This window comes from Diabrotica virgifera, chromosome 3, assembly GCF_917563875.1.
Source record: "Diabrotica virgifera virgifera chromosome 3, PGI_DIABVI_V3a".
NCBI lineage: Eukaryota > Metazoa > Arthropoda > Insecta > Coleoptera > Chrysomelidae > Diabrotica > Diabrotica virgifera.
The window spans coordinates 256,428,459-256,449,970 of NC_065445.1; the positions used below are offsets into that span (position 1 = coordinate 256,428,459).

The window sequence follows — 21,512 nt, forward strand, 5'->3', positions numbered from 1 at the left end:
CTACATTAAATCCTAATATTATGGAAGAGATTAAAACAAAAAATTAATTATCATACTATACAGTTTATTACGTTATTACATTTTTTTAATAAATATTTTTAATCATTTACATAGAATTTTTAATATTAATAATTGGATAACGTACTAGTTGAGCGCCATCTACTAGATTTACGAATTGTTAAAGTCATCTGTCAGTGAGAGACTGTCACTAAAAGTCAAAATAGAAAATAGTAATAACCTGTTTATCATCAATGATCATTTTAGAGAATTTTTAACTCAATTTGCTACTTATTTTTATCGTTAAACAATGTCTTAAGCTCTAGTTGGTTTTGTCTTTTGATAAATAGTAAAATCGTCTTGATCCCGTTGTTAGTAAATCGATAATATAACTGTAAACCATATGGAATGTGTTGTTATAACAGTGAATAATTAACAGTTACTTGAAGAAAAATGTTTTCCGCTATAAAAAGGCTTACTAGTAAGGGTGAAAACTCCGCCAATAATGTGCCAACATCTAGATCCTCCAGCCACCAGGCTATGTCATCGTCTTTGCAGAAAAAATTTGCAAGGGGTGTACAATACAACAGTAAGTATGTTTGTCTCACCCAAATTTTCTATTATTTATTTACTTAGTTATGTATTTAGCTTTCAATTACATAATTAATGAATACTGCTTCTGGTCACGTAATTTCAATAATACACTGCCGAGCATAAATTTAGAGTCACATTTGAATTTGTTTTAGAAATTATTATAGTTTTGACTATATTTGGTTGCATGGTAGCGTTGATTGATGTATTTCAATCAACGATGGTAGTTTACTAATGGATTGCTTGAAAAAAATTGTTGTTATTGCTGTTTCGATAAACGTTTGAGATATTAAAGGGCCCCTTGCCCTAATTCATCAGCATAAAACAAGAAAATCAATTGAAAATATTTAACACATTAAGCGCTAGACAAAATATTTAAAAAATTCCCCCTGGGCCAAGTACCAGTTTCGTCACTACGCAGCGGTCCCTAGAGATCTCCATGACATATGAGGTACTTCCTATATCAGTCCCTAGGGACTGGATCGGCACTTAACGTGTTAAAACAGAGCTATTTAAACATATTGTTAACACATTTGCTGCCACTGATGCCAAAAGGCATTTTGTGCTACTTGAGTCAGGTGCCACTGAATGCCTTTTGGCCTGTGGAATTAAAAATAGGGCTCTTTTAGTATTGCGTCCATACAAAAGTGACTGAATATAAGTGGCACCGAATGTGTTAATCTAGAACCATATACTGTGCTGGAATACCTGGAGTACTAGTTGTTTTGTTACATGTAGTCTCTAATTTTAAAAAAGTAATTGTATAAAAACTTTGTTTTAACGTTTGATACAATCTCTATAGTTTTAAAAACCTATAGTTTTAAGCAAATAAAAAATTATTCTTTTCTATTGTAATAATTCCTAAAAACCATTATTAGCATGGTAATTGTTTATGTGAATTGTATGAATTGAAAATTGTTTATTAGACAAGGCGGAAACGGCGGGTTCGTTGGGAAAAATATTCCCATGAGATATTTTTGCATAATCACATTCGTGAGACATCCCAGAATAAGGTTCAAGAAGTCGCCCACGAGAAAAGTGGGCCAATTTTTTTTAACAATTTTTTTTTTAATCAAATTGCAAAAATCAATTTTTTTGGCCCGTACTATTTTTTAGGTTTTTTGGAGCATTCTAGACAAAAAAGGTCTCTTATAATTTTTCTCTAAAGTTGATCTTTTTCGAGTTATAAGCAATTTAAAATTTGAAAAACACGAAAATGGCCATTTTTAAGACTTAATGACTCTGTCAAAAATTATTATTTTGAAAGTCAGAAAGTGACTAAATCAAAGTTTAAAGTCGCCGTTACATGATCCTGAAGACATATGTGTGATTAATTTACTACTAAGCTGTTATTTTTAATTAATAACAATGAGTGGTTAGATCGTATTGACGCTGCTGTAAATGTGAGTGCGAGTAAGATGCACAATTGGACTGTTGGAATGGCTTCTCTCTCGCACTCAGCATTTACAGCCCCACACACGTGCATGGCGCTTATTATTATTACTTAAAAATAACAGCTTAGTAATAAAATAATGACAAAAATTTCTTCAGGATCTTGTAGGCGGGGCTGTAAACTTTAATTTAGTCATATATATATATATATATATATATATATATATATATATATATATATATATATATATATATATATATATATATATATATATATATATATATATATATATATATTGACTGTCATAATAATAACTTTTAACCGAGTTATTAAGCCTTGAAAATCGCCATTTTTCGTTTTTTTCAATTTTAAATTGCTTATAAGTCGAAAACGATCAACTTTAGAGAAAAATTATAAGAAATCTTTTTTGTCCAGAATGGTCCAAAAAATTAAAGAAAAAATTGTTTGGGCCAAAAATATTGATTCTTACAATTTGATTAAAAAAAAATTGTCCCACTTTTCACGTGGGCGACTTCTTGAACCTTATTCTGAGATGTCTCACGAATGTGATTATGCAAAAAAATCTCATGGGAATATTTTTCCCTTCGAACCCGCCGTTTTCGCCTTGTCTATATGTAGTGTTATCACTATAAAAGTGCTGGAATGAGCATTAAGGCTTGTTATGGTGGCAAGAATTATTGTGATGGAGTTAGAACATGACCGCAGTCAGCGTAAAACTACGAGAAACAAGTCTCTCTAGTGTTATGGAAACAGTAGGAAGAGACCAAGTCTGTTACTTGAAGACCTGATTCAGGTAGATGCAGAATTACACTGCTAGAGATGACCACTTTGTCATCCGTGCTTTGAGAAACAAAATTGACATAGCAGTTTTCCTTGAAAATCATCTGCAAGAAGTAGGAAAATGTGTAATAATTTGCCTACAACTTTCACTTGGTGGAGGGGCAGTTATGGCATGGAGAGGCATATCATTTGGCACTCATGTGGAGTTACTCTGTATTGAGAATAGGACATTGACTGCGCATAGGTACCTGACACAGGTTCTAGAAGACCATGTTTTACTGTTTATGGCTATTCTTGGAGATGACACAACATTTTTGTATGATAATGCATGACCCCACACTGCTCGGATAGTTACTGAATGTCTTTGACAAGGTTCAAATCACACAATTTGCTTGCCTTCTCAATGTTTACTGAGATATGCCGGCCTCCAGGAATTAAAAAGAGCTTCACGACAGATTGGTATAGATATGGAAGAATCATTAGCAGAATGTAATCTAAAGCATGCCTCATCATTCGCAAGCTGTTATAACTTCCAGAGGAGGGAATACTCGCTATTGCAGTTCTTTAAAATACCTTGTTTCAACAAAAGCACATCAAATTAAAACTGCCCTTTCAATATTTCGTATATCAAAGGAACATTGTTTATTTTCAATACTTTCAATAAACTTTCAAGACAAACGTTGTTTTCTTTAAGCAATCCTTTGGTAAACTATATTACAACCGAAAATTGTTAAAAAAGAATAATGATTTCTAAAATAAATTCAAATTACCCTAATTTAATGCTCAGCAGTGTATATGAACACATAAAAAGTACAAACTTATTGTGAATATTATATGTAGTCAGTTACATAGGACTTACTTATAATTCCTGCAAAAATAAATTAATTATCTAGTGTAATTAACAAAAGAATAGGTTCTATGATAGTTATTATACATAGATATAATATTTATCTTACTTGTTATTGTTAAAATATTATTTTGTTTTGGTCCCATTCCATAAGTGGAATGTTTTAATGGCTGTATTTTCCCATTAAGTATACGTATACATTTTTATTATAGTTAAATACCAGTTTTATCTTCTTTGAGTAGACAATCAGTTTCATTGTTTATGCAACGAGATAAACAAAAAGCCAATAATTTTTGCCATAATTACAATAAAATTTACAAGTTATCTGCAGAAATTTTAATTAATTTGAAAGAACCTTACTAAAAAATATATACGAGTCTGAATGAATGACTGTAATGTAGGGCACACAGTAATTTGGCATTTATTTTTTCCAAAAAGCAAACACATTTTACAAAATAAAATGGAATTACAAGTAGGATTTATCATTTGAATGATTTTATCACAAAATTATTAATTAATAGAATAAAGAAAAGACCTATTTATTTGTAAAAAAGAAGACAGACTAAAAAGCTAGAACTAGGTAGAAAGCTAGACTCAATCCCCCTAGCACTGGTGTTAAAAATATCTGGGCTATTATATTTTAAAAATTTCATTGCAGTGGCGGATCCAGGGGAGGGCGATGGGGGCGATCGGCCCCCTCTCAAGCGAAGTTATATACAGGGTGTTTCATTGGGAAATGAAAATACTTTAACGGTGAATAGAGGTCACCGAGCCGGTTCAAGACATACTACATTTTTTGCCCTGTCGACTTTTATAACCGAGTTACAGGGTGTTTTATCGATTTTGCCCATTTCTTTCCTAAGCCATAACTTTAGAACCACCCTGTATATTTTTTTGATATTTGGTACACATATGTCTCATTCAAAACCCAAACGACCACATACTAACCATAAGAAAAATCCAGGTCCGGATTAACAAAAAATTATAAAGTAATTGTGACCTTAAAAAACACCCTGTATATTCAAATTTTGAAAATCTGTTTGCATATTTGAAAAGAGCACAAAAAAGTAAGTTTAATGGTTCGCTTCAATTTTTCGGCCAGACAATTTTATGACTTTAATTTTGAAATTATATTGGAATTTTTTAAGAACTCTGATATTAAAAAGCAGGTATTATTAACTTTTAGTTATAAATTATTAAAGTTAATGAATAAATACTCATTTTAAAAATAATCAATACTTATTTACCACATTTTAACGACCCAATTACTAATGACAAGAAAAATGCAGGTCCGGATTAACAAAAAAATATAAAGTAATTGTGAGCTTGAACCAACACCCTGTATATTATAATTTTGAAAATTTGTCAGCGAATTTTAAAAGTGCATAAAAACTGTGATTAAACGTACATTTTAATTTTTTCGCCGTTGATTTAATTACATCAATTTTGAAATTATATTGAAATTTTAAACAACTCTGAGATTAAAAATCAGATATGTATTATTAACTTCTAATAATTTAATGTCAATAATTACTTATTTTAAAAATACTTAATACTTATTTACTACGCTGGCTTCATGGATTCTTTGTATTTGTAGCTGTCTCGGTAGCTGTATACACATCATTAAAAATTAGAATTGCGAGAATTGGGATATTTTAATGATTTAGTAAAGAATTAAAAAAACAGCTATATCTAATAAAAAAAATTGTTTAAACATTTCAACAGTTTAACATAAATTAAAAATATTTGAACTAGAAATAACAATGGCTCAAAATGTCCGACATTTTGTTCGATGCATTTTCTTGCTCGTTTTAAAAGATTTCGAATCGATTTTCTTATTACATTGGAATTGTTCTTCATTTTTCTGGCAGCTTCTTGTGACCTTTACAGAATTAATCAATATGATTTCAAAATTGCCATAATTAAATTATCTGCGCAAAAATTTGACATGCACCTTTTAACGCAGTTTTTGATGCTCTTTTAAAATGCGCAGACAAATTTTCAAAATTTCAATATACAGGGTGTTGGTTCAAGCTCACAATTACTTTATATTTTTTTGTTAATCCGGACCTGGATTTTTCTTGTCATTAGTAATTGGGTCGTTACAATGTGGTAAATAAGTATTGATTATTTTTAAAATGAGTATTTATTCATTAACTTTAATAATTTATAACTAAAAGTTAGTAATACCTGCTTTTTAATGTCAGAGTTCTTAAAAAATTCAATATAATATCAAAATTAAAGTTATAAAATTGTCTGGCCGAAAAATTGAAGCGAACCATTAAACTTACTTTTTTGTGCTCTTTTCAAATATGCAAACAGATTTTCAAAATTTGAATATACAGGGTGTTGTTTTAAGGTCACAATTACTTTATAATTTTTTGTTAATCCGGACCTGGATTTTTCTTATGGTTAGTATGTCGGTCGTTTGGGTTTTGAATGAGACATACGTGTAAAAAATATCAAAAAAATATACAGGGTGGTTCTAAAGTTATGGCTTAGGAAAGAAATGGGCAAAATCGATAAAACACCCTGTAACTCGGTTATAAAATTCGGTAGGGCAAAAAATGTAGTATATCTAGAACCGGCTCGGTGACCTCTATTCAAGATTAAAGTATTTCCGTTTCCCAATGAAACACCCTGTATAAAGATTATAAAAACATTAATTTATTTTTCATAGAAATTTATCCAATCAGCCCCCCCTTTGAGCGATGCCCAATCCTGCTGGATCCGCCACTGTTTCATTGCTTCATCATATTATTTATGGTACACAATTTATTCTGAAGTGAACCAATGATCAGATGCGGATTAGATGAGATATGCCCTTCATTCATAGATAATTGGTGTCTGAAGTCTGAAAGAGAATCTCTCTGTGAACCCTTCCAAAGCTAAATGACGTAGTTAACTTCACTAATAAGGTTACTTACTGGACTGAGTGAGCAGATATTATTTGGGGAGGAAGTAAAAAGAGCCAATGAGGTCAAGTATCTCAGGGTAACACTGGATTCCAAACCCAATGGGAGCACTCATATTAGCAATAATAACCAACAGGGTTATGGGATTCTTTTGGAACTGCATACAAGTTGTAGGTAAAACCTGGGACTTTTCAATTTTGTGCAACCTCTCTCTACAAAGTCAAGCACTTCTAAATATAACAAGAGCCTAAAATAGAACCAGAATGGTATTATTAGTGGCTATTACAGGTCTCCTGCCACTGGAATTGTATTTTTCGGCCGTAGCCTTTATGACCACCCTGAGATTTAAAGCAAACAATACATGGAGGCCAAATTTTGTACTAGGGCGGTTCGATAGATACTTAGCCTACAAAAGAAAAACGTAAATTGTAGAAAAGTGGTGATTTATATCTGAAAGTAGTCTCCTTTTAGCTTGATACACTTACCCTGCTATGCTCCAATTTATTGAACCTGCCTGAAAAATATGTATCATGGTTGAAGAATTTAAGGGACTGGTTTAAACGCAGTTCTATAGAAGTCTTTAGAGCAGAGGTAGATAGAGTAAAGATAGTGATGATGATATCCAACCTCCAATTGGGAGACGGCACTTAACCCGGCATCTGCCACGTGTTGTGCTGCCAGCACCCCATAACACATTTTCATCAAATATTTGGTATTTCAAGTTTGTTAAGGGCACCCAAAGTCCAAAAATTGAATTTTTTAAGTTTTTTGGGTTATGATTGAAAATTTTTCTCTGAAATCTTCTCTTTCCAACGATATATACCTAACACATTATAGTATAAAATATCCATGGTTACAAAATTATTTGTTTTTTGAACGGCTGCACTCAACTTACAGTGTACAGGATAGCATATTAGAATGTTTTATGTTTTTTCGATTTCCCAAATACTAGTTTTTTAATTTTTGATGCCAAATATCTCTGGATCCTTAGAAGATAAAAGGTTCAAATTTTTGCAGTAGTTGTAGATAGACAATATCAAGTGTCACGTAAAGTTTTATTGAAAAATATACAAAAACCAGTAAAATAAAACATAAAATCTAAACCTTTTTGGGTTTTTTTGTAAGAGTATTTCAAAAAATTTTAAAATAAATGTTTCTTTCACTCTAACTTTACAAAAATCTACGCGGCACTAAAAAATACATCTACTTTTAAAATATCACAAAAACTAGGTCTCTAAGTGCTTTGGTTACAGAGCTCTGTGACATAATGTTAACATTGTCATTAAATGGGACTTCGGGTGCCTTTAACCGTGCTGTGCGTCATTGTAGCTTTATACACTGTGTCCGTAAAGTATGGAACAAATTCTTTTTTAGCTAAACAGAGCATTTTAATAAATAATCCTGAAACACGTCGATTTTTGATTTTAATTTACCGTATTTTAAAATAATATTCTAATATACAGGGTGAATTACTTTCGAGTAATGACGTCACCGTCATTTTTTTTAAATGGAACGCCCCCATTTTGTTTCAATTTTCGGATTACTCTAGCTGAGCTGATTCCAAAAATGTATCACATGTTGATTCAAATTGGTACAGGGTGGACAAAAATACAATAGCTTTGTGTGTGTTCATAAAGTAACCGTTAGTTAAATTAACAATATTATCAAAAATACTTATTGTATTTTTGATATTTTAATTAATTTTTTATTTTAATTAATTTTTGATATTGTTTAATTTAATATTTTAATATAATATCAAAAATTAATTAAAATTTAATATTATGGGTACACACAAAACTATTGTATTTTTGTCCACCCTGTACCAATTTGAATGAACATGTGATACATTTTTGAAATCAGCTCAGCTAGAGTAATCCGAAAATTGAGACAAAATGGGGGTGTGCCATTTAAAAAAAATGACGGTGACGTCATTACTCGAAAGTAATTCACCCTGTATAGTAGAATCTTATTTTAAAATACGGTAAATTAAAATCAAAAATCGACGTGTTTCAGGATTATTTCTTACAATGCTCTGTTTAGCTAAAAAATAATTTGTTCCATACTTTACGGACACAGTGTATAATATTATATAGCATAGATCTGTTTGCGTTTGAAGTGGTTATTTAGTATCATTCTGAACTTGTAGCTCTAAAGTCGAATCGGGGTGTGCAGTTTAAGTTTTAAATTTTTTTTGTGTTTTTGATAAACAAGTCAGATTTACATCTTTTATTGTAACAACTGATTTAAATTATTAATATAGTCTCTATACTCAATAAATCTTAATTTTTTTAGATATTTTACTTCACTTCATTTATTATGGGTTGGTACTTGCTAATTTGCTTATAACACCTTTTTAATTTTATTTTTTAACTTATAATATTAGTAGTAATAAGTTAATAAAGCATTTTTTTTATATACTTGTGTAACTCAACACATTTTTTTGTTTATAAACAAGTAGATCACAGACAATTTTTAAGGGGTGCTGTGAGCACCCACGTGGCAGCTGGCGCCTTGCAAAGTAGGCGATGAGCTCATCATTCGACTTAAATTTCTGACTAGCGAGTGGCTTTTTCAAGTTTGGAAACAAAAAGAACTCGTACAGAGCGAAATCTGGAGAACAAGGTGGATAGGACAGCAGTTTGTAACCCAATTCGACCAATTTGTCTGTGGCGATTGTGGAGATGCAAGCCGGTGCGTTGTCAGGGTGGAGGAGCACTTTTTTCTTCCCAAATTTTTTCTGCAATTCGGCGTCTAATCAGCTCAATAATAGGGCATAGTAAAACCCTGTGACTATTTTGCTGTTTCCAAAAAGTTGATATACATGACATCTTGTGAATCCCAGAACGATGACCCTTATCTTTCGGGTCGATAGGACAGTCTTCATCTTCTTCGTCGCACATTTGTGGGGTGACGTCAACTGTGTTGACTGTTCCTTGGTCTTTGGCGTGTTCTTTGTTGTCAAAAAGTAAGAAAAAAACTTGATCTTTGTATCCTGATGATTTTTTTAAATTCAGTATATAAAAACAAAAGATAATAATATGGTAAACTAATTATTTATAAAGTTTAAAAATCCAAATGTTTAGTTGTTAAAGTCGAAATTTAAAGAAAATCAGTTGCCATTATGTAAAATAGTGGTGTATTATGCTATATTTGCAGATAATTATGACTGTGATAATTATTTTCAGTGAAAATAGTGATAAAAGGTGACAGAAATGTTGGAAAAACCTGTCTATTCCACAGACTACAAGGGAAAAAGTTTGTTGAAGAGTACATTCCCACAGACGAAATCCAAGTGACTTCTATCCAGTGGAACTACAAAGCTACCGATGATATAGTGAAAGTAGAAGTGTGGGATGTTGTAGATAAAGGAAAAAAGAAGAAACATTTCGAGGGGCTAAAATTAGAAAATACCCAGTTGGAAGTAGAGGAGGAACATGCATTAGATGCAGAGTTTTTAGATGTCTATAAAGGCACTAATGGGGTAAGCCTTTTATTGTAATTTAATATTGTAATATGTTTTAAATATGTATTCATATACACAATGGTTATAAAATAATATCTTCTGTAGTCTGTATCGATAATTTTGCGGTTTGTTTTGAATTCTTAAATGCTCACTTAAAATGTCATATATGAAATATAATAATTAAAAAGCAAATGCTTGAAAACAATAAAAAATAATACACATGATTAAAAAATAATAGAAAGGAACTCAAAAAAGTCTCTTGGAAGACTTAGGAAGGGGTTAAAACTTCGCCAAGGGTAGCTAAAAATGGAAGAAATCCTACAGTGTCTAAAAAAATGAAATAAAGAGATATCAGAGTTTAGAACCATGTCATGGTATCCAGTCTAGTTTGCTATGTGTCTAGTGGTATCAGTTTTTATTCAGACTCAGCCACATAGATTGGCTATCACTGCCACTTGCCACCATATGGACAACATGTGAACAAGTCAGTTTCGAGGTCAATGGTACCTGGAGCATAATACATTGGATATTTTATACATCCATGTTTAAGTTCACATATTTTATCTATCTTTCCATGACGGATCAATTGTAAAGGGTTTTTACCCACATATTTTTGTATTTTGGTGGTTAGCATGTTAGAATCACGTAAGCACTGACGATGATCGGACATCCGATCGAAAACTATTTCTGTGCTCTAGCCCTTTTTAGGGATTTTTAAATATATACCTTTTATAAAGGATCTTAGTCGTTTTTGTTTTATACTACTTTTTTATATTGTATCGTATAAATAATAAAAACGTGGTATTATAAAAACAATTATTTTTCAAATCAAAATGCCAATTTTAAAAACAAAAAGGATTTCCGACGCCGGGAATCGAACCCGACTCGCCTGGATGAAAACCAGGAGCCAGGTATTCTAACCACTATTAGTTATGGTATTATGAACGTAAGGCACGGAGATAAATATTTGACATTTAAGTTGTAGGGTTTTTCCATCTACTTTCATATTTTTTCTTTTCCTGCCTAAAAGCACCGAAGTCGCGCCAGCTGACAAACATTTTTGTTATCAAATAAATACTATCTACCAAAATACATTCATAGAATCCGTGCTAAAATCACCGTAAAAATTTGCTTCCCCTACCAGACTATTACTCCTATTTGCCTGCTATTTGCCCTAGTCATTTAGGCGCTCCCACTTAATCGTTAAATGTAATTTAAATAGGATTATATTATTATAAAAAACGCCTTGCATATTTTACAAATTACATTAGATAAAAGTTATGTCATAATGTTTTAAATATTTGGGAGATTATTTATAGATGTTTTTATCGCATACCTTTCTTATTTACACATCATTTAGAAGCAAGCTAAATTGTTTAACAAAATATTTTCATTGTACATGTTTACACTATTGAAACTATTTACATTAATTATTTTGTTGTCATAACTGAATGTTTGATGAACATATTTAAAGCTAAATTCCACATATTTTGTTGTAATAAAAATGTGTTCTTAGAAATTGTAGACTGAATAAATTTATACAGGAGAGCCCCTAATTAATTGAACAAAATAGATCAATTTGACGAAAGCTTGTTAAATCAGTCTATTATAAATTTCCATCTTGAAGAAAAAATGCTTTCAACAGTCAAACAATAATTATATACAAAGTTTGCAAAAGAAATTCGCAAGGTATTCGGAGCGGTCTGCGAGAGCGAAATGTGGAGGCCTATATATAACTTTGAACTGCAGAATATCTACATCTACAAGCATAAGTTTGGTGAAATAGCTGTTTGTATAACAAGGGAGGAAAGTGCTACTTTTCCTCCCGAGAATGAAGTTTACTGCCCGACGCGTAGCGGAGTAATCATTCAAGGGAGGAAAGGGCACTTTACTCCCATTGTAAAAATGTAAAATTGTAAAAATGCCACAAGAAAATAGCCTCAGAACAACATTACTCCCATGTTATACATATGGTTTTTCCACCTTCCTCAAATTAATAACAAGTCATTTTTAATTTTTACTTAATTTATTTATGTAACTAACCAACAAAATTTATTAAAACTAAAACTAATAAGTAGGTACAATATAACTATCAACTGTCAAATATAAGTCAAATTATTAATGTAAACATTGTTAAATAAAAATAACAATTTACTATTTTTTACCATTCTGCAAAATACAGGGTGTTTTATAAATAAACGTTAAAATGTATAGATACTTACGTAATAGAAAATAGATATTGTACAGGGCGTCAATAAGTTATATTTCATGAATGAAATACCATGACGTCACTTTTACTTTTCGTCCCTAGGGAGGAAGAATATTTTCCTCCCTAGGGAGGAAAAGTATTTACAACTTTGCTCCCTACAATCAGGTCCGGAAAAGTATACTTTCGGTAGAGGTAGGTGGAAATAGTTATTTTCCTAACAAGTGCAGAAAGTCATTCTTTTCCGCACGCGACTGCAGTTTGCCGAACGACGCGAAGCGGGAGTTCGGCAAGCAGTCGAGTGCGAAAAAGAGACTTTTTGCAAGAGTTAGGAACAATATTTTTTCTAAGAGTCTTTAAAAAGTTACCAAATCTTAATCAATTAATTTAATTAATATGAAAATACATACACAAATTAATTCTTTGACAAGGTTGTCAAAACCAAACTTTCAATATAATTAGTTATCATGACGACGATCTTGATTTCCATGACGATGATTCAAAACGACTGTTATTGTTTACCGATTTGACTTTCGAATATTATGTCAAAATAATTTTATTTCATCGAATTGTCGCGTTAATTTCATTAAAACAGGAACACAATAAGATACATTTGAAATAAATTAGTAAATAATATCTAAATATTAGTTTATTGCATGTATTATAATTACTTTACGGCCATATTAACATATCTAAATTAACACGCGTGCGGAAAAGTAAAAACCGCGTGCGGAAAAGTAACACGTGTGCGGAAAAGTAACACGCGTGCGGAAAAGTGAAACTTTCTAAACTAATTATTTACAGTAATATTTTGTATTTTGACAACGGCACCCGATTTGGGCGTCGAAATGTTAATAAAATAATTTTTTTTTCATTTTAATTGTGGCTTATTTCCCATATAAATAATTAATCATAAAAATGCCACAAGGAAATAGCTTCAGAACAACATTTCTAAACTAAAATGCGTGCGCGAAAGTAGACATTTTTGCACGCTCGTAGAAAAAATATATTACCACTTATTAATCAAATAAAACCGTTTGCAATGGGCAGGACATGTATAGTCGAGGAAATGAAACATTTTGGCTCGCAATTTTTTCGTCCAGCATGGATTTACTTGAAATTTTCACAAAAAGTAGGGAATAGTCTAAGGATCATTTTCTATATCATACCGCTGTACGCTAAAACCTTGGGGGTGGTTTCCACCTCATCTCTCGGGGGTGGGGATTTTTTTTATTAAATTTTAACCATGTAAATCGGTGTAAAACGTAATTCTAAGCAAAAAATGTATTTTACATTTTTTTCGTAAAACTAATATTTTTCAAGTTATTCGCGGTTGAAAGTAACAGTTTTTTGACGAAAAAATCCACTTTTTTATAGTTTTTTGAGAATAACTCGAAAAATATGCATTTAATCTAAAGAACTGTAGCTATCAACATTGTGTCTTTTAGTAACACAAACCAAATTCTTTTTCTATAAGGATCCTCCTTTTTTCAAGGATACAATTAGACCTTTCAAAAGAAAAAAAAAACAAAAAGTTTTTGGCATAAAAATTGAGTGACTTATGATCAAAAAAAGGTCGGTACCTGCTTTTCTTTATGAAAAAATCAGTGAAAACAACCTCCTAACTACCCTCCTAATTAATAATTTGTCTTCACCTTTCTGTAATTCCTTTTATATTTGTATTATTAATACACCCAAGAAGTTTGACCCATTTAAAAGGCCTAATTTTAGAAAAATTGGAGTTCAAAGGAAAATTGATTGTTTGCAATTTCGTATTTTTCACCATTTTCTTCAAAATATCTCCGAAAATACTAGAGATACGAAAAAAATGATAGACAACTAAATTGTAGCTTTTTTCATAGCTAAAATTTCCTTGTGCATAGATTTTCATTACAGTTAATAAATAGCGAGATATAGCTGTTTAAAATCTCTATTTACGAGCAAATACCCCCTGATCGAGCCCTTTAAACCCACCGAAATTAAAAACTAAGGGATCCTACGGAATTTAATTTACATAGTCTTATAGCCCTTCAAAAATCCTACAAAATTATTTTTGAAAAAACTGTTTACCGTCAAAAATAAAGGAGCTATGATTATAAAACGATATTTTTTTTTCGAAAAATTCGAATAGTCCGCTTATAGAGCATTTTCAATGTATATAATACCACAGAACTAGTTCCTATACTGGAAGGGGACTAAAAAACTATTTGTTTTTGTAATTCTTTTCTACTTTTTTTTCTGTATATATCTATTAAATTACCTACTTATACAAATTGCAATGTTATTAAGGGTAGTTTTTAAGGGTTGAAATATGATATTATATCCTTTAGCATACACAGTCATTATTTAACCAATCAAAACCAAATTTTACCCATATTAAAGTTTACAATGATTTTATATAATTTTTGACAATAAGGGGTAATTTATACTCCTAAAAATAATCTGCGCCCTTGAGCATAATATAGAATATGAAATACAGGGTGAGATGATCCTAATCTCAATTTTTTGTGTAAATCGATGCAAGCCGAAATTATTATTTTAGGATAAGTTAATTTTTTATACAGTAGGAAAAATGAAAGAATACCCATGAACGAACATATAAAACACGCTGTATTTTCCTGTCATCGTGTCACACAAAAAATTGGCCAGCGCAAGTACATGTAATAATTATTGTTACATGTACTTGCACTGGACAATTTTCTTTGTGACACGGTGACAGGAAAATATAGCGTGTTTTATATGTTCGTTCATGGGTATTCTTTCATTTTTCCGACTGTATATAGCTCGAACAAGGGTGATTGTAAGGGTTGAAATATTATGATATTATATCTTAAAGCGCAAAATAATCATTATGTAACTAATAAGAAGCAAATTTTGGCAATATTAAAGTTTAAAATGTTATTTTATAATTTTTTACAATTAGGGGTGGTTTTCACCCTTAAAAAACCAAAAGCGTACAACGGCTCCATATTAGAAAATGAACTAAAGGGTGAAATGAGCCTAATCCCAAATTTTTGTATAAATCGATGCTGGACGAAAAAATTGCGAGGTTTTGCCATTTTTTTCAGTTTTATTTCCTCGACTAGTAGCCCGGGCCTCGGAATCGAACATGATAAAAGATTCTAACAGCGCAACTAGTGGGAATGAGAAAACGGGGTTGACCAAAGCTGAGATGGATAAACGGGGTAACACAGGATGCTGAGAGGATCGGTGTTACCAAAAGGAAAATCCAAGCGAGGGAGAGAGCAGGAAGGCACAGAAAGCTTGAGGTCGAGGTCCTTTAAGAAAATGGAAAGAAATAAATAATGTAGAGCTAGAAAAACTGTAGAAGTTCAGTATGCCTTTTTGTACCTTCATTGAAAATGTTTATTTTTTCTTTAGGTGATAATGATGTTAGATTTGACCAAAAATTGGACTTTTGATTACGTCCAAAGAGAGTTGCCAAAAGTTCCAGGCCACATACCAGTGATAATATTATCAAATCATTGTGATATGTCGCACCATAGATCAGTTACTGCAGAACATGTAAATTATTATATAGAATCCATTGCTGAGTAAGTATACCTTTTGTTTTTATAATCCATGTAATGTACATTAATGTTGACTGCGCAGATTATGCTAATTTCTCAAATTAACTAAGTCATGTCATAAATCTAAGAAGCACTTCTCCCCCTACTCTTAAGATTTTTGCTTACAATTTTAATTTTGTAAAATTTAAATGCACTGTTTAATACAGAACTCGATTGACTTCATATTTTTGATATCCATCTTCTTCTTGGAGTGTCCAGTGCACTACAGACTTTGATGACTTCATTGCGAAATAATTCGGTTGATGTTGTTCCACACCACTTTTTTAGCGCTCCACTTTAAGTAGTGTGTATTTTTGGTTTTTTTTTACTGTAGCAGTTTTGTGCGATACAGCAGTTCCAATATTTCTCTCCCATATTTCCTTTTATGAGTGCCTCTTGGAATCTATTCAAATTATCGTTTATACTTTCTCCTATAGTAAGTATTAAATTTATTGTTTATGACATTAACTTCCTCTAATGGTTTGAACTTTTAATGAGTTCCTTTTGAACGAATCTATCACTGAATAGTTCATTTGTCCCAAATAATAATGTGGACACTGTTCCTGGAACTCCCCTTCGTCTGTTACCTTCTTGTTTTAATGCTTTACTTCTTGTTACTATTTAAATTTATTTGATAGTGTTTCACAATTTATTATGTAATCCGGCTCGAAGGACCAATGAGTAATTTGATTAACCTTTGTCCGTTCGTCTCGTTCGCCGATAGAAAAATAATCGCAGTTGATTGTAGCGCGGGAAAAACTAATTTATTGGTTGCTAAAAAAACATTTACAACGAAATTTCATACAGCGATTACTAACGTCTTAACTAATGTAAAAATATTAAAAGACTGCGCCCCAAATCTGGTTCAACCACAATTCTCTGGAGAATTCTGTGTTTATTCTCAATTTTCCTCCTTTTTTTGTATCTTCGTTACACATATATTTGGACCCACTATTACCAGTACTATCCTTCATTACTATGACATTAAGCCGTCCATCCATATTTCTGCAACTAACCTTCTCTTAAGAAGCTTTTTCTTAGCATAATTCTGTCAACTGAGTCAGCTGATAGATTATTATTTAGGTTTCTTCGTTTGTTTGATGTATTTTCTACCAGTGTTGCATTTATAGGTTGTATTGAGTGTTCAGTTAGATATAATATATTTTCTTACGCCATTCCTGTGGCGTCAAAATCTACGTTAAATATTATTTTTGCAGTGATATAACAAAATTTATACGTCCGATTTTTTCACAATATATTTTTGCATCATGTGCCATTCGTAATATTATTTCGAGATATTCATTAATAAATTAAAACGTATGAAAGAAATTGATGCTACCAAAAATTACACCAGATAAACTTGCCGTGTTTGTCTTTTCTTCTATCATAATTTATTAACTTTGAGACTTTTAAACTTACTGCTTCTTCTTTTAGTACGCGCTCTGCCCAAGTGCGTCATTCAGAATCATCGATGCGCAACGGCTTCGGACTGAAAATTCTCCACAAATTCTTCAACCTACCCTTCCTCCAGCTTCAAAGAGAAACCTTACTAAAACAATTAGAAAGAAACGAAATGGAAACGACAGTGACAATTCAAGAATTAGATATGTATTGCAGCTCGGACGAGGCAAATTACGGGAAGTTTTTGGAGAACTTGGTGAAAAAACGAAGGGAAGTTGCTGATTCCAACGCGAATATTCCTCAGCCGCAGGTCAAACCTCCAACCAATGTTGGTGGAACTGACATGAAAAGGTCACAAAGTGCTTCTATAGTTATTGGAGCAGGTAAGATTTTTTTAAAGATATACAGCATTATCTGTTGGTTTAACTGCTTTGCTGGCATGCTCTTAGAGCAATAAAAGCTAGCTTGGTACCTGGACTGGGTGATTACATGTCATCATCATCATCATCTTATAATTTTTTTATATTCTTCGTAGGTAAACCAATTCCTTATGGAAATACAGCGTTGACTGTTCCAAAACAGCCAACTCCTCAGATATCCAAAAGTTCCAGCATGAGTTCCGGTTTTGTTTCCAAATGGGGACCGGAAAATCGTGTCGTGGACGGTATTCCAGATATAAAAGGTTTAGAAATTAGTCCTATAAAGTCAGTTGAAGAATTCTGCCCGGATAACGGACAACTGGGAGGTTTTCTAGATGATGTGCATATCAATGCGCAGGTTGAGGCTAAAGAAGAAGGAGACTCAGGAACGTAAGTGACAATTTAAACAACTTAAGTTATTTTTTTTTGTTTTCTATGTTTTTAAATTCTATTAGATGTTTCTGACATAAATTTATTAAATTAAATTTATTAAAGCGTAACATACGAATCTCAATCTTAAGATGGGATGAAAGTTTTAGTACTCGGTAAGCATGATTCTCTGTATACCGATGTGGACATATAATAGTTGAATAATCAAGAGAAAAATACGATATTAGTAGTATTCAAGGTAACCATTACTAGGGAAACGATATTCAGTAAATTCACACTCTACAAAAAAGTACCCAACTAAATCTCAAAATAAACAGAAAAAAGCTACGCAACAGCTTTAAGATTCACCAATACTTGATACTCTCTATTACCTGCAAGACATTCAGCAACTTAACAGTCGGAACTTAAAACACACATACTCGTTCTAGTGCTCGTTGAAAGGTACATTCTAAGTAATATTTGATCAAAATAGGCAGTAGGATATAATTATCCGTTTCTTATTTCACGGTTAGTACGTCTTCTGTTCCTCAACCTGCTCTCCAGTCTTACTGTTGCCACTTGGATTCTTTGTCTGGACCAACCTACAAAATACCTGGTCCAACAAAAATGCATTTCTGGAAGAAAACCCCTGATAACAAAGATTTGAACAAAAAAATGATTATCTATTGTCATTTGTCAACACGAAATTCTACAAGATTGAAGAAAGGAAACAACAAAACACCACAAACGATCCACAAATGCCCACAAGAAAATTTGAAGATAACAACAATACCACATGTAAAAGGCTTATCTGAAAGATTAAAAAGAATAGGAAATAAATACATCACAACATTTAAAACAACCAACACACTGAGATCTATTTTTTCCAAAATCAAATCAAACAGCACACAGAAGAAATGATAGAACTGCATTTACAAAATACCTTGTAAAGGCAACAATTTTTTATGTAAGAAGGAAAATCTTCAATATCGCTAAGTGTTAGGATAAATGAGCATGAATACATTAAAAACGGAGCACTGAGTACAATGGAAGTTGCATCAATAGTCATGGAACAAACGGACAGGCAAAAAAGAGGTTCTTAAAGACCTCATCTTACTAAATGAAGAAAAATGTGTTGCAAAGACATCCTTCTTCTTCTTTTTCAGCCTTAAGTACTCCAACTTTGGACATAGGCCTCCCCCAATTCAATCCGGTGTTTTTCTATTTTGCGCCACTTGTTTCCCGTTATTCTTAATGTCATTAGCCTATCTCATTTGTGGCCTTCCTCTGCTTCTCCTTCCTCACCATGGTCTCCATTGTTATATTTCGTGATTCCATCTTTTATCCTTCAATCGGGCACTGTGTCCTGCAAAGCTCCATTTTAATTTGGCAGCATGTTCTACTACCTCTTTTCCTTTGGTTTTGCTTCTAATCCATTTGTTTGTTATTAGTTTATAAACCTCACCCCGAGCATTGATCTTTCCATCGTTCTTTGTGCCTTTACTATTTTATCCATATTGGCCTTGGTGAGTGTCCACGTCTGTCATAAATAGAATACACGTGGGTATAGGGAGGATACACTTATCGTGGTTTTCAAAGAAAAAAAAGAGTTTATTTGAAAACCAGAGCAAAAACATCCACTGGATTAAAATTTCACTAATTTCATTAGGATTATCACTCATATTAATAGAGATAAAGGATTTGTTTATCAAGTTTTGTTACAAAAACATAAAAAATTATCAACCGGGTTCTAAAAAGAACCCGGTGGATAGTTTTCTGTGTATCATAGTCATTGAAATTTATAGGTCGAAGAATGAATAGATTACATTTTAATAAAAAACAAATAACAGAACTAAAGCCATTACATGATCTATAAACAACACCTGTTTTTATTTCAACTTTAGTATTTTTGTTTATTTCTTGTTTTTTTTTAACACTTATTTTTAAATATCTGTTTTCAGCGACACCGATACTGGAAATCCTCTAGTATCCGAATTACAGGAAGATTTCGATGAAGATCTAGCATTCTCAAAACCAATGAAGCACGTCAAGAAAGTCGAATCGCCCTTCACAGCACCATCAAAACCTCTCATCAAATCAGACGAAAGCAAAGAGAATGAAGTAGACAAAAGCATTCCAGAGGATTATGATATGAAACAGACCACAGACGAGTTTGATTCCACGATTAACTCAGAAATATCAGAATTAACTTCAGACGCATACGATGCATGGATGGGGGTTGATACTAAATGGAGGAGATCGCCGGAAGGTAAGAAAATAATAATTGTAATACCAATAGAAGATTTGAATTTTAATTCTTATTTGGCAATTTTGAGCATAGTCTTCCTTTAAACTTATCAAATCAACACGTTCTAAGTATCTACTTAAAGCAAGTAATCTAAGTGGATCCAGTTTGTTCGCGCTCTTTTCAGATTTGTCCAGGAAAATGTCCTTTCTGTTTTTTTTTCAGTCCTCGGTTTCGTCCCAATCTTTTTTTTCCACTTTAGTTTAGCAAATTGTTTGATGTTGTCCTGTTTGCCCTGTAGATTGGTTGTTGGTTAATCAAAAGCCTTCTATTTAATACTCTGCGCTTACTGACTTCCATGTACTTCGTTTTTTTCCTCATCAGCCTCTCTCAATCCACTGCTGGACATAGGCCTCCCCTGTTTGTCTCCAAAGTGTTCTATCTTGTGCTTTCTGTATCCAGTTTTTTGTTGTCCTTCGTAAGTCGTCTTGCCATGGTGTTGGTGGTCTTCCTCTGCTACGTTTATCGTCTCTTGGTCTCCATTCGACCAGTTTGCGAGTCCATCTTCCGTCCTTCATTCTCGCAACGTGTCCTGCCCATTTCCATTTCATTCAAAATGGATTGAAATGGAAATCGATTTTTTCCTATTCAGTCCTGTTTCCTATTATTCAGATTCAGTCCATATTCTCTATTTATATCTGATATGCGCTACATTACTGTTTGTAAACCATTCAAGCTATCTGCAACAACTACTACATCGTCGGCATATCTAATGTTGTTTAAACGCATTCTGTTGACTAATACGCCTTCCGGTAGTGCTTCCAGTGCTTGCTCTAGGACATGCTCAGAGTACATATTAATTAACACCGGAGACAGAATGCATCCTTCTTTCACTCCTATATTTATTGAGATTACCTCTGTCAATTGGTCATCCTGTTGGCAGTTTGGTGTAATATAAATTATATATATATATATATATATATATATATATATATATATATATATATATATATATAAAATGATGTTGGATAATCGAGTACAAATATAAAAATAAATAAGCAAAATCATTGGCTAATACTCGTAAAGTGAATGTATTTTTATATATATATATATATATATATATATATATATATGATTCTTAAGCACTATCATCTAAGTCCGTTCCTTATATATATTATACTCCTTGGACGTTTTTATATATATATATATATATATATATATATATATATATATATATATATATATATATATATATATATATATATATATATGATTCTTAAGCACTATCATCTAAGT

General features: G+C 32.1%; 1 protein-coding gene across 1 annotated transcript in view; it reads left to right on the forward strand.

Annotated features, from left to right (window-relative positions):
• Positions 1-207: 207 nt before the first annotated feature.
• LOC114338752 (rab-like protein 6) overlaps positions 208-21,512 on the forward strand; it is a 31,498-nt gene continuing 10,193 nt past the window's right edge. Inside the window, exons 1-6 of the mRNA XM_050647321.1 lie at positions 208-586; positions 9,730-10,025; positions 15,595-15,767; positions 17,217-17,566; positions 17,719-17,992; positions 19,933-20,240. Of these exons, the coding sequence (XP_050503278.1) occupies positions 451-586; positions 9,730-10,025; positions 15,595-15,767; positions 17,217-17,566; positions 17,719-17,992; positions 19,933-20,240 (1,537 nt within the window). The 5' untranslated portion in view covers positions 208-450. The remainder of the gene's footprint in view (positions 587-9,729; positions 10,026-15,594; positions 15,768-17,216; positions 17,567-17,718; positions 17,993-19,932; positions 20,241-21,512) is intronic.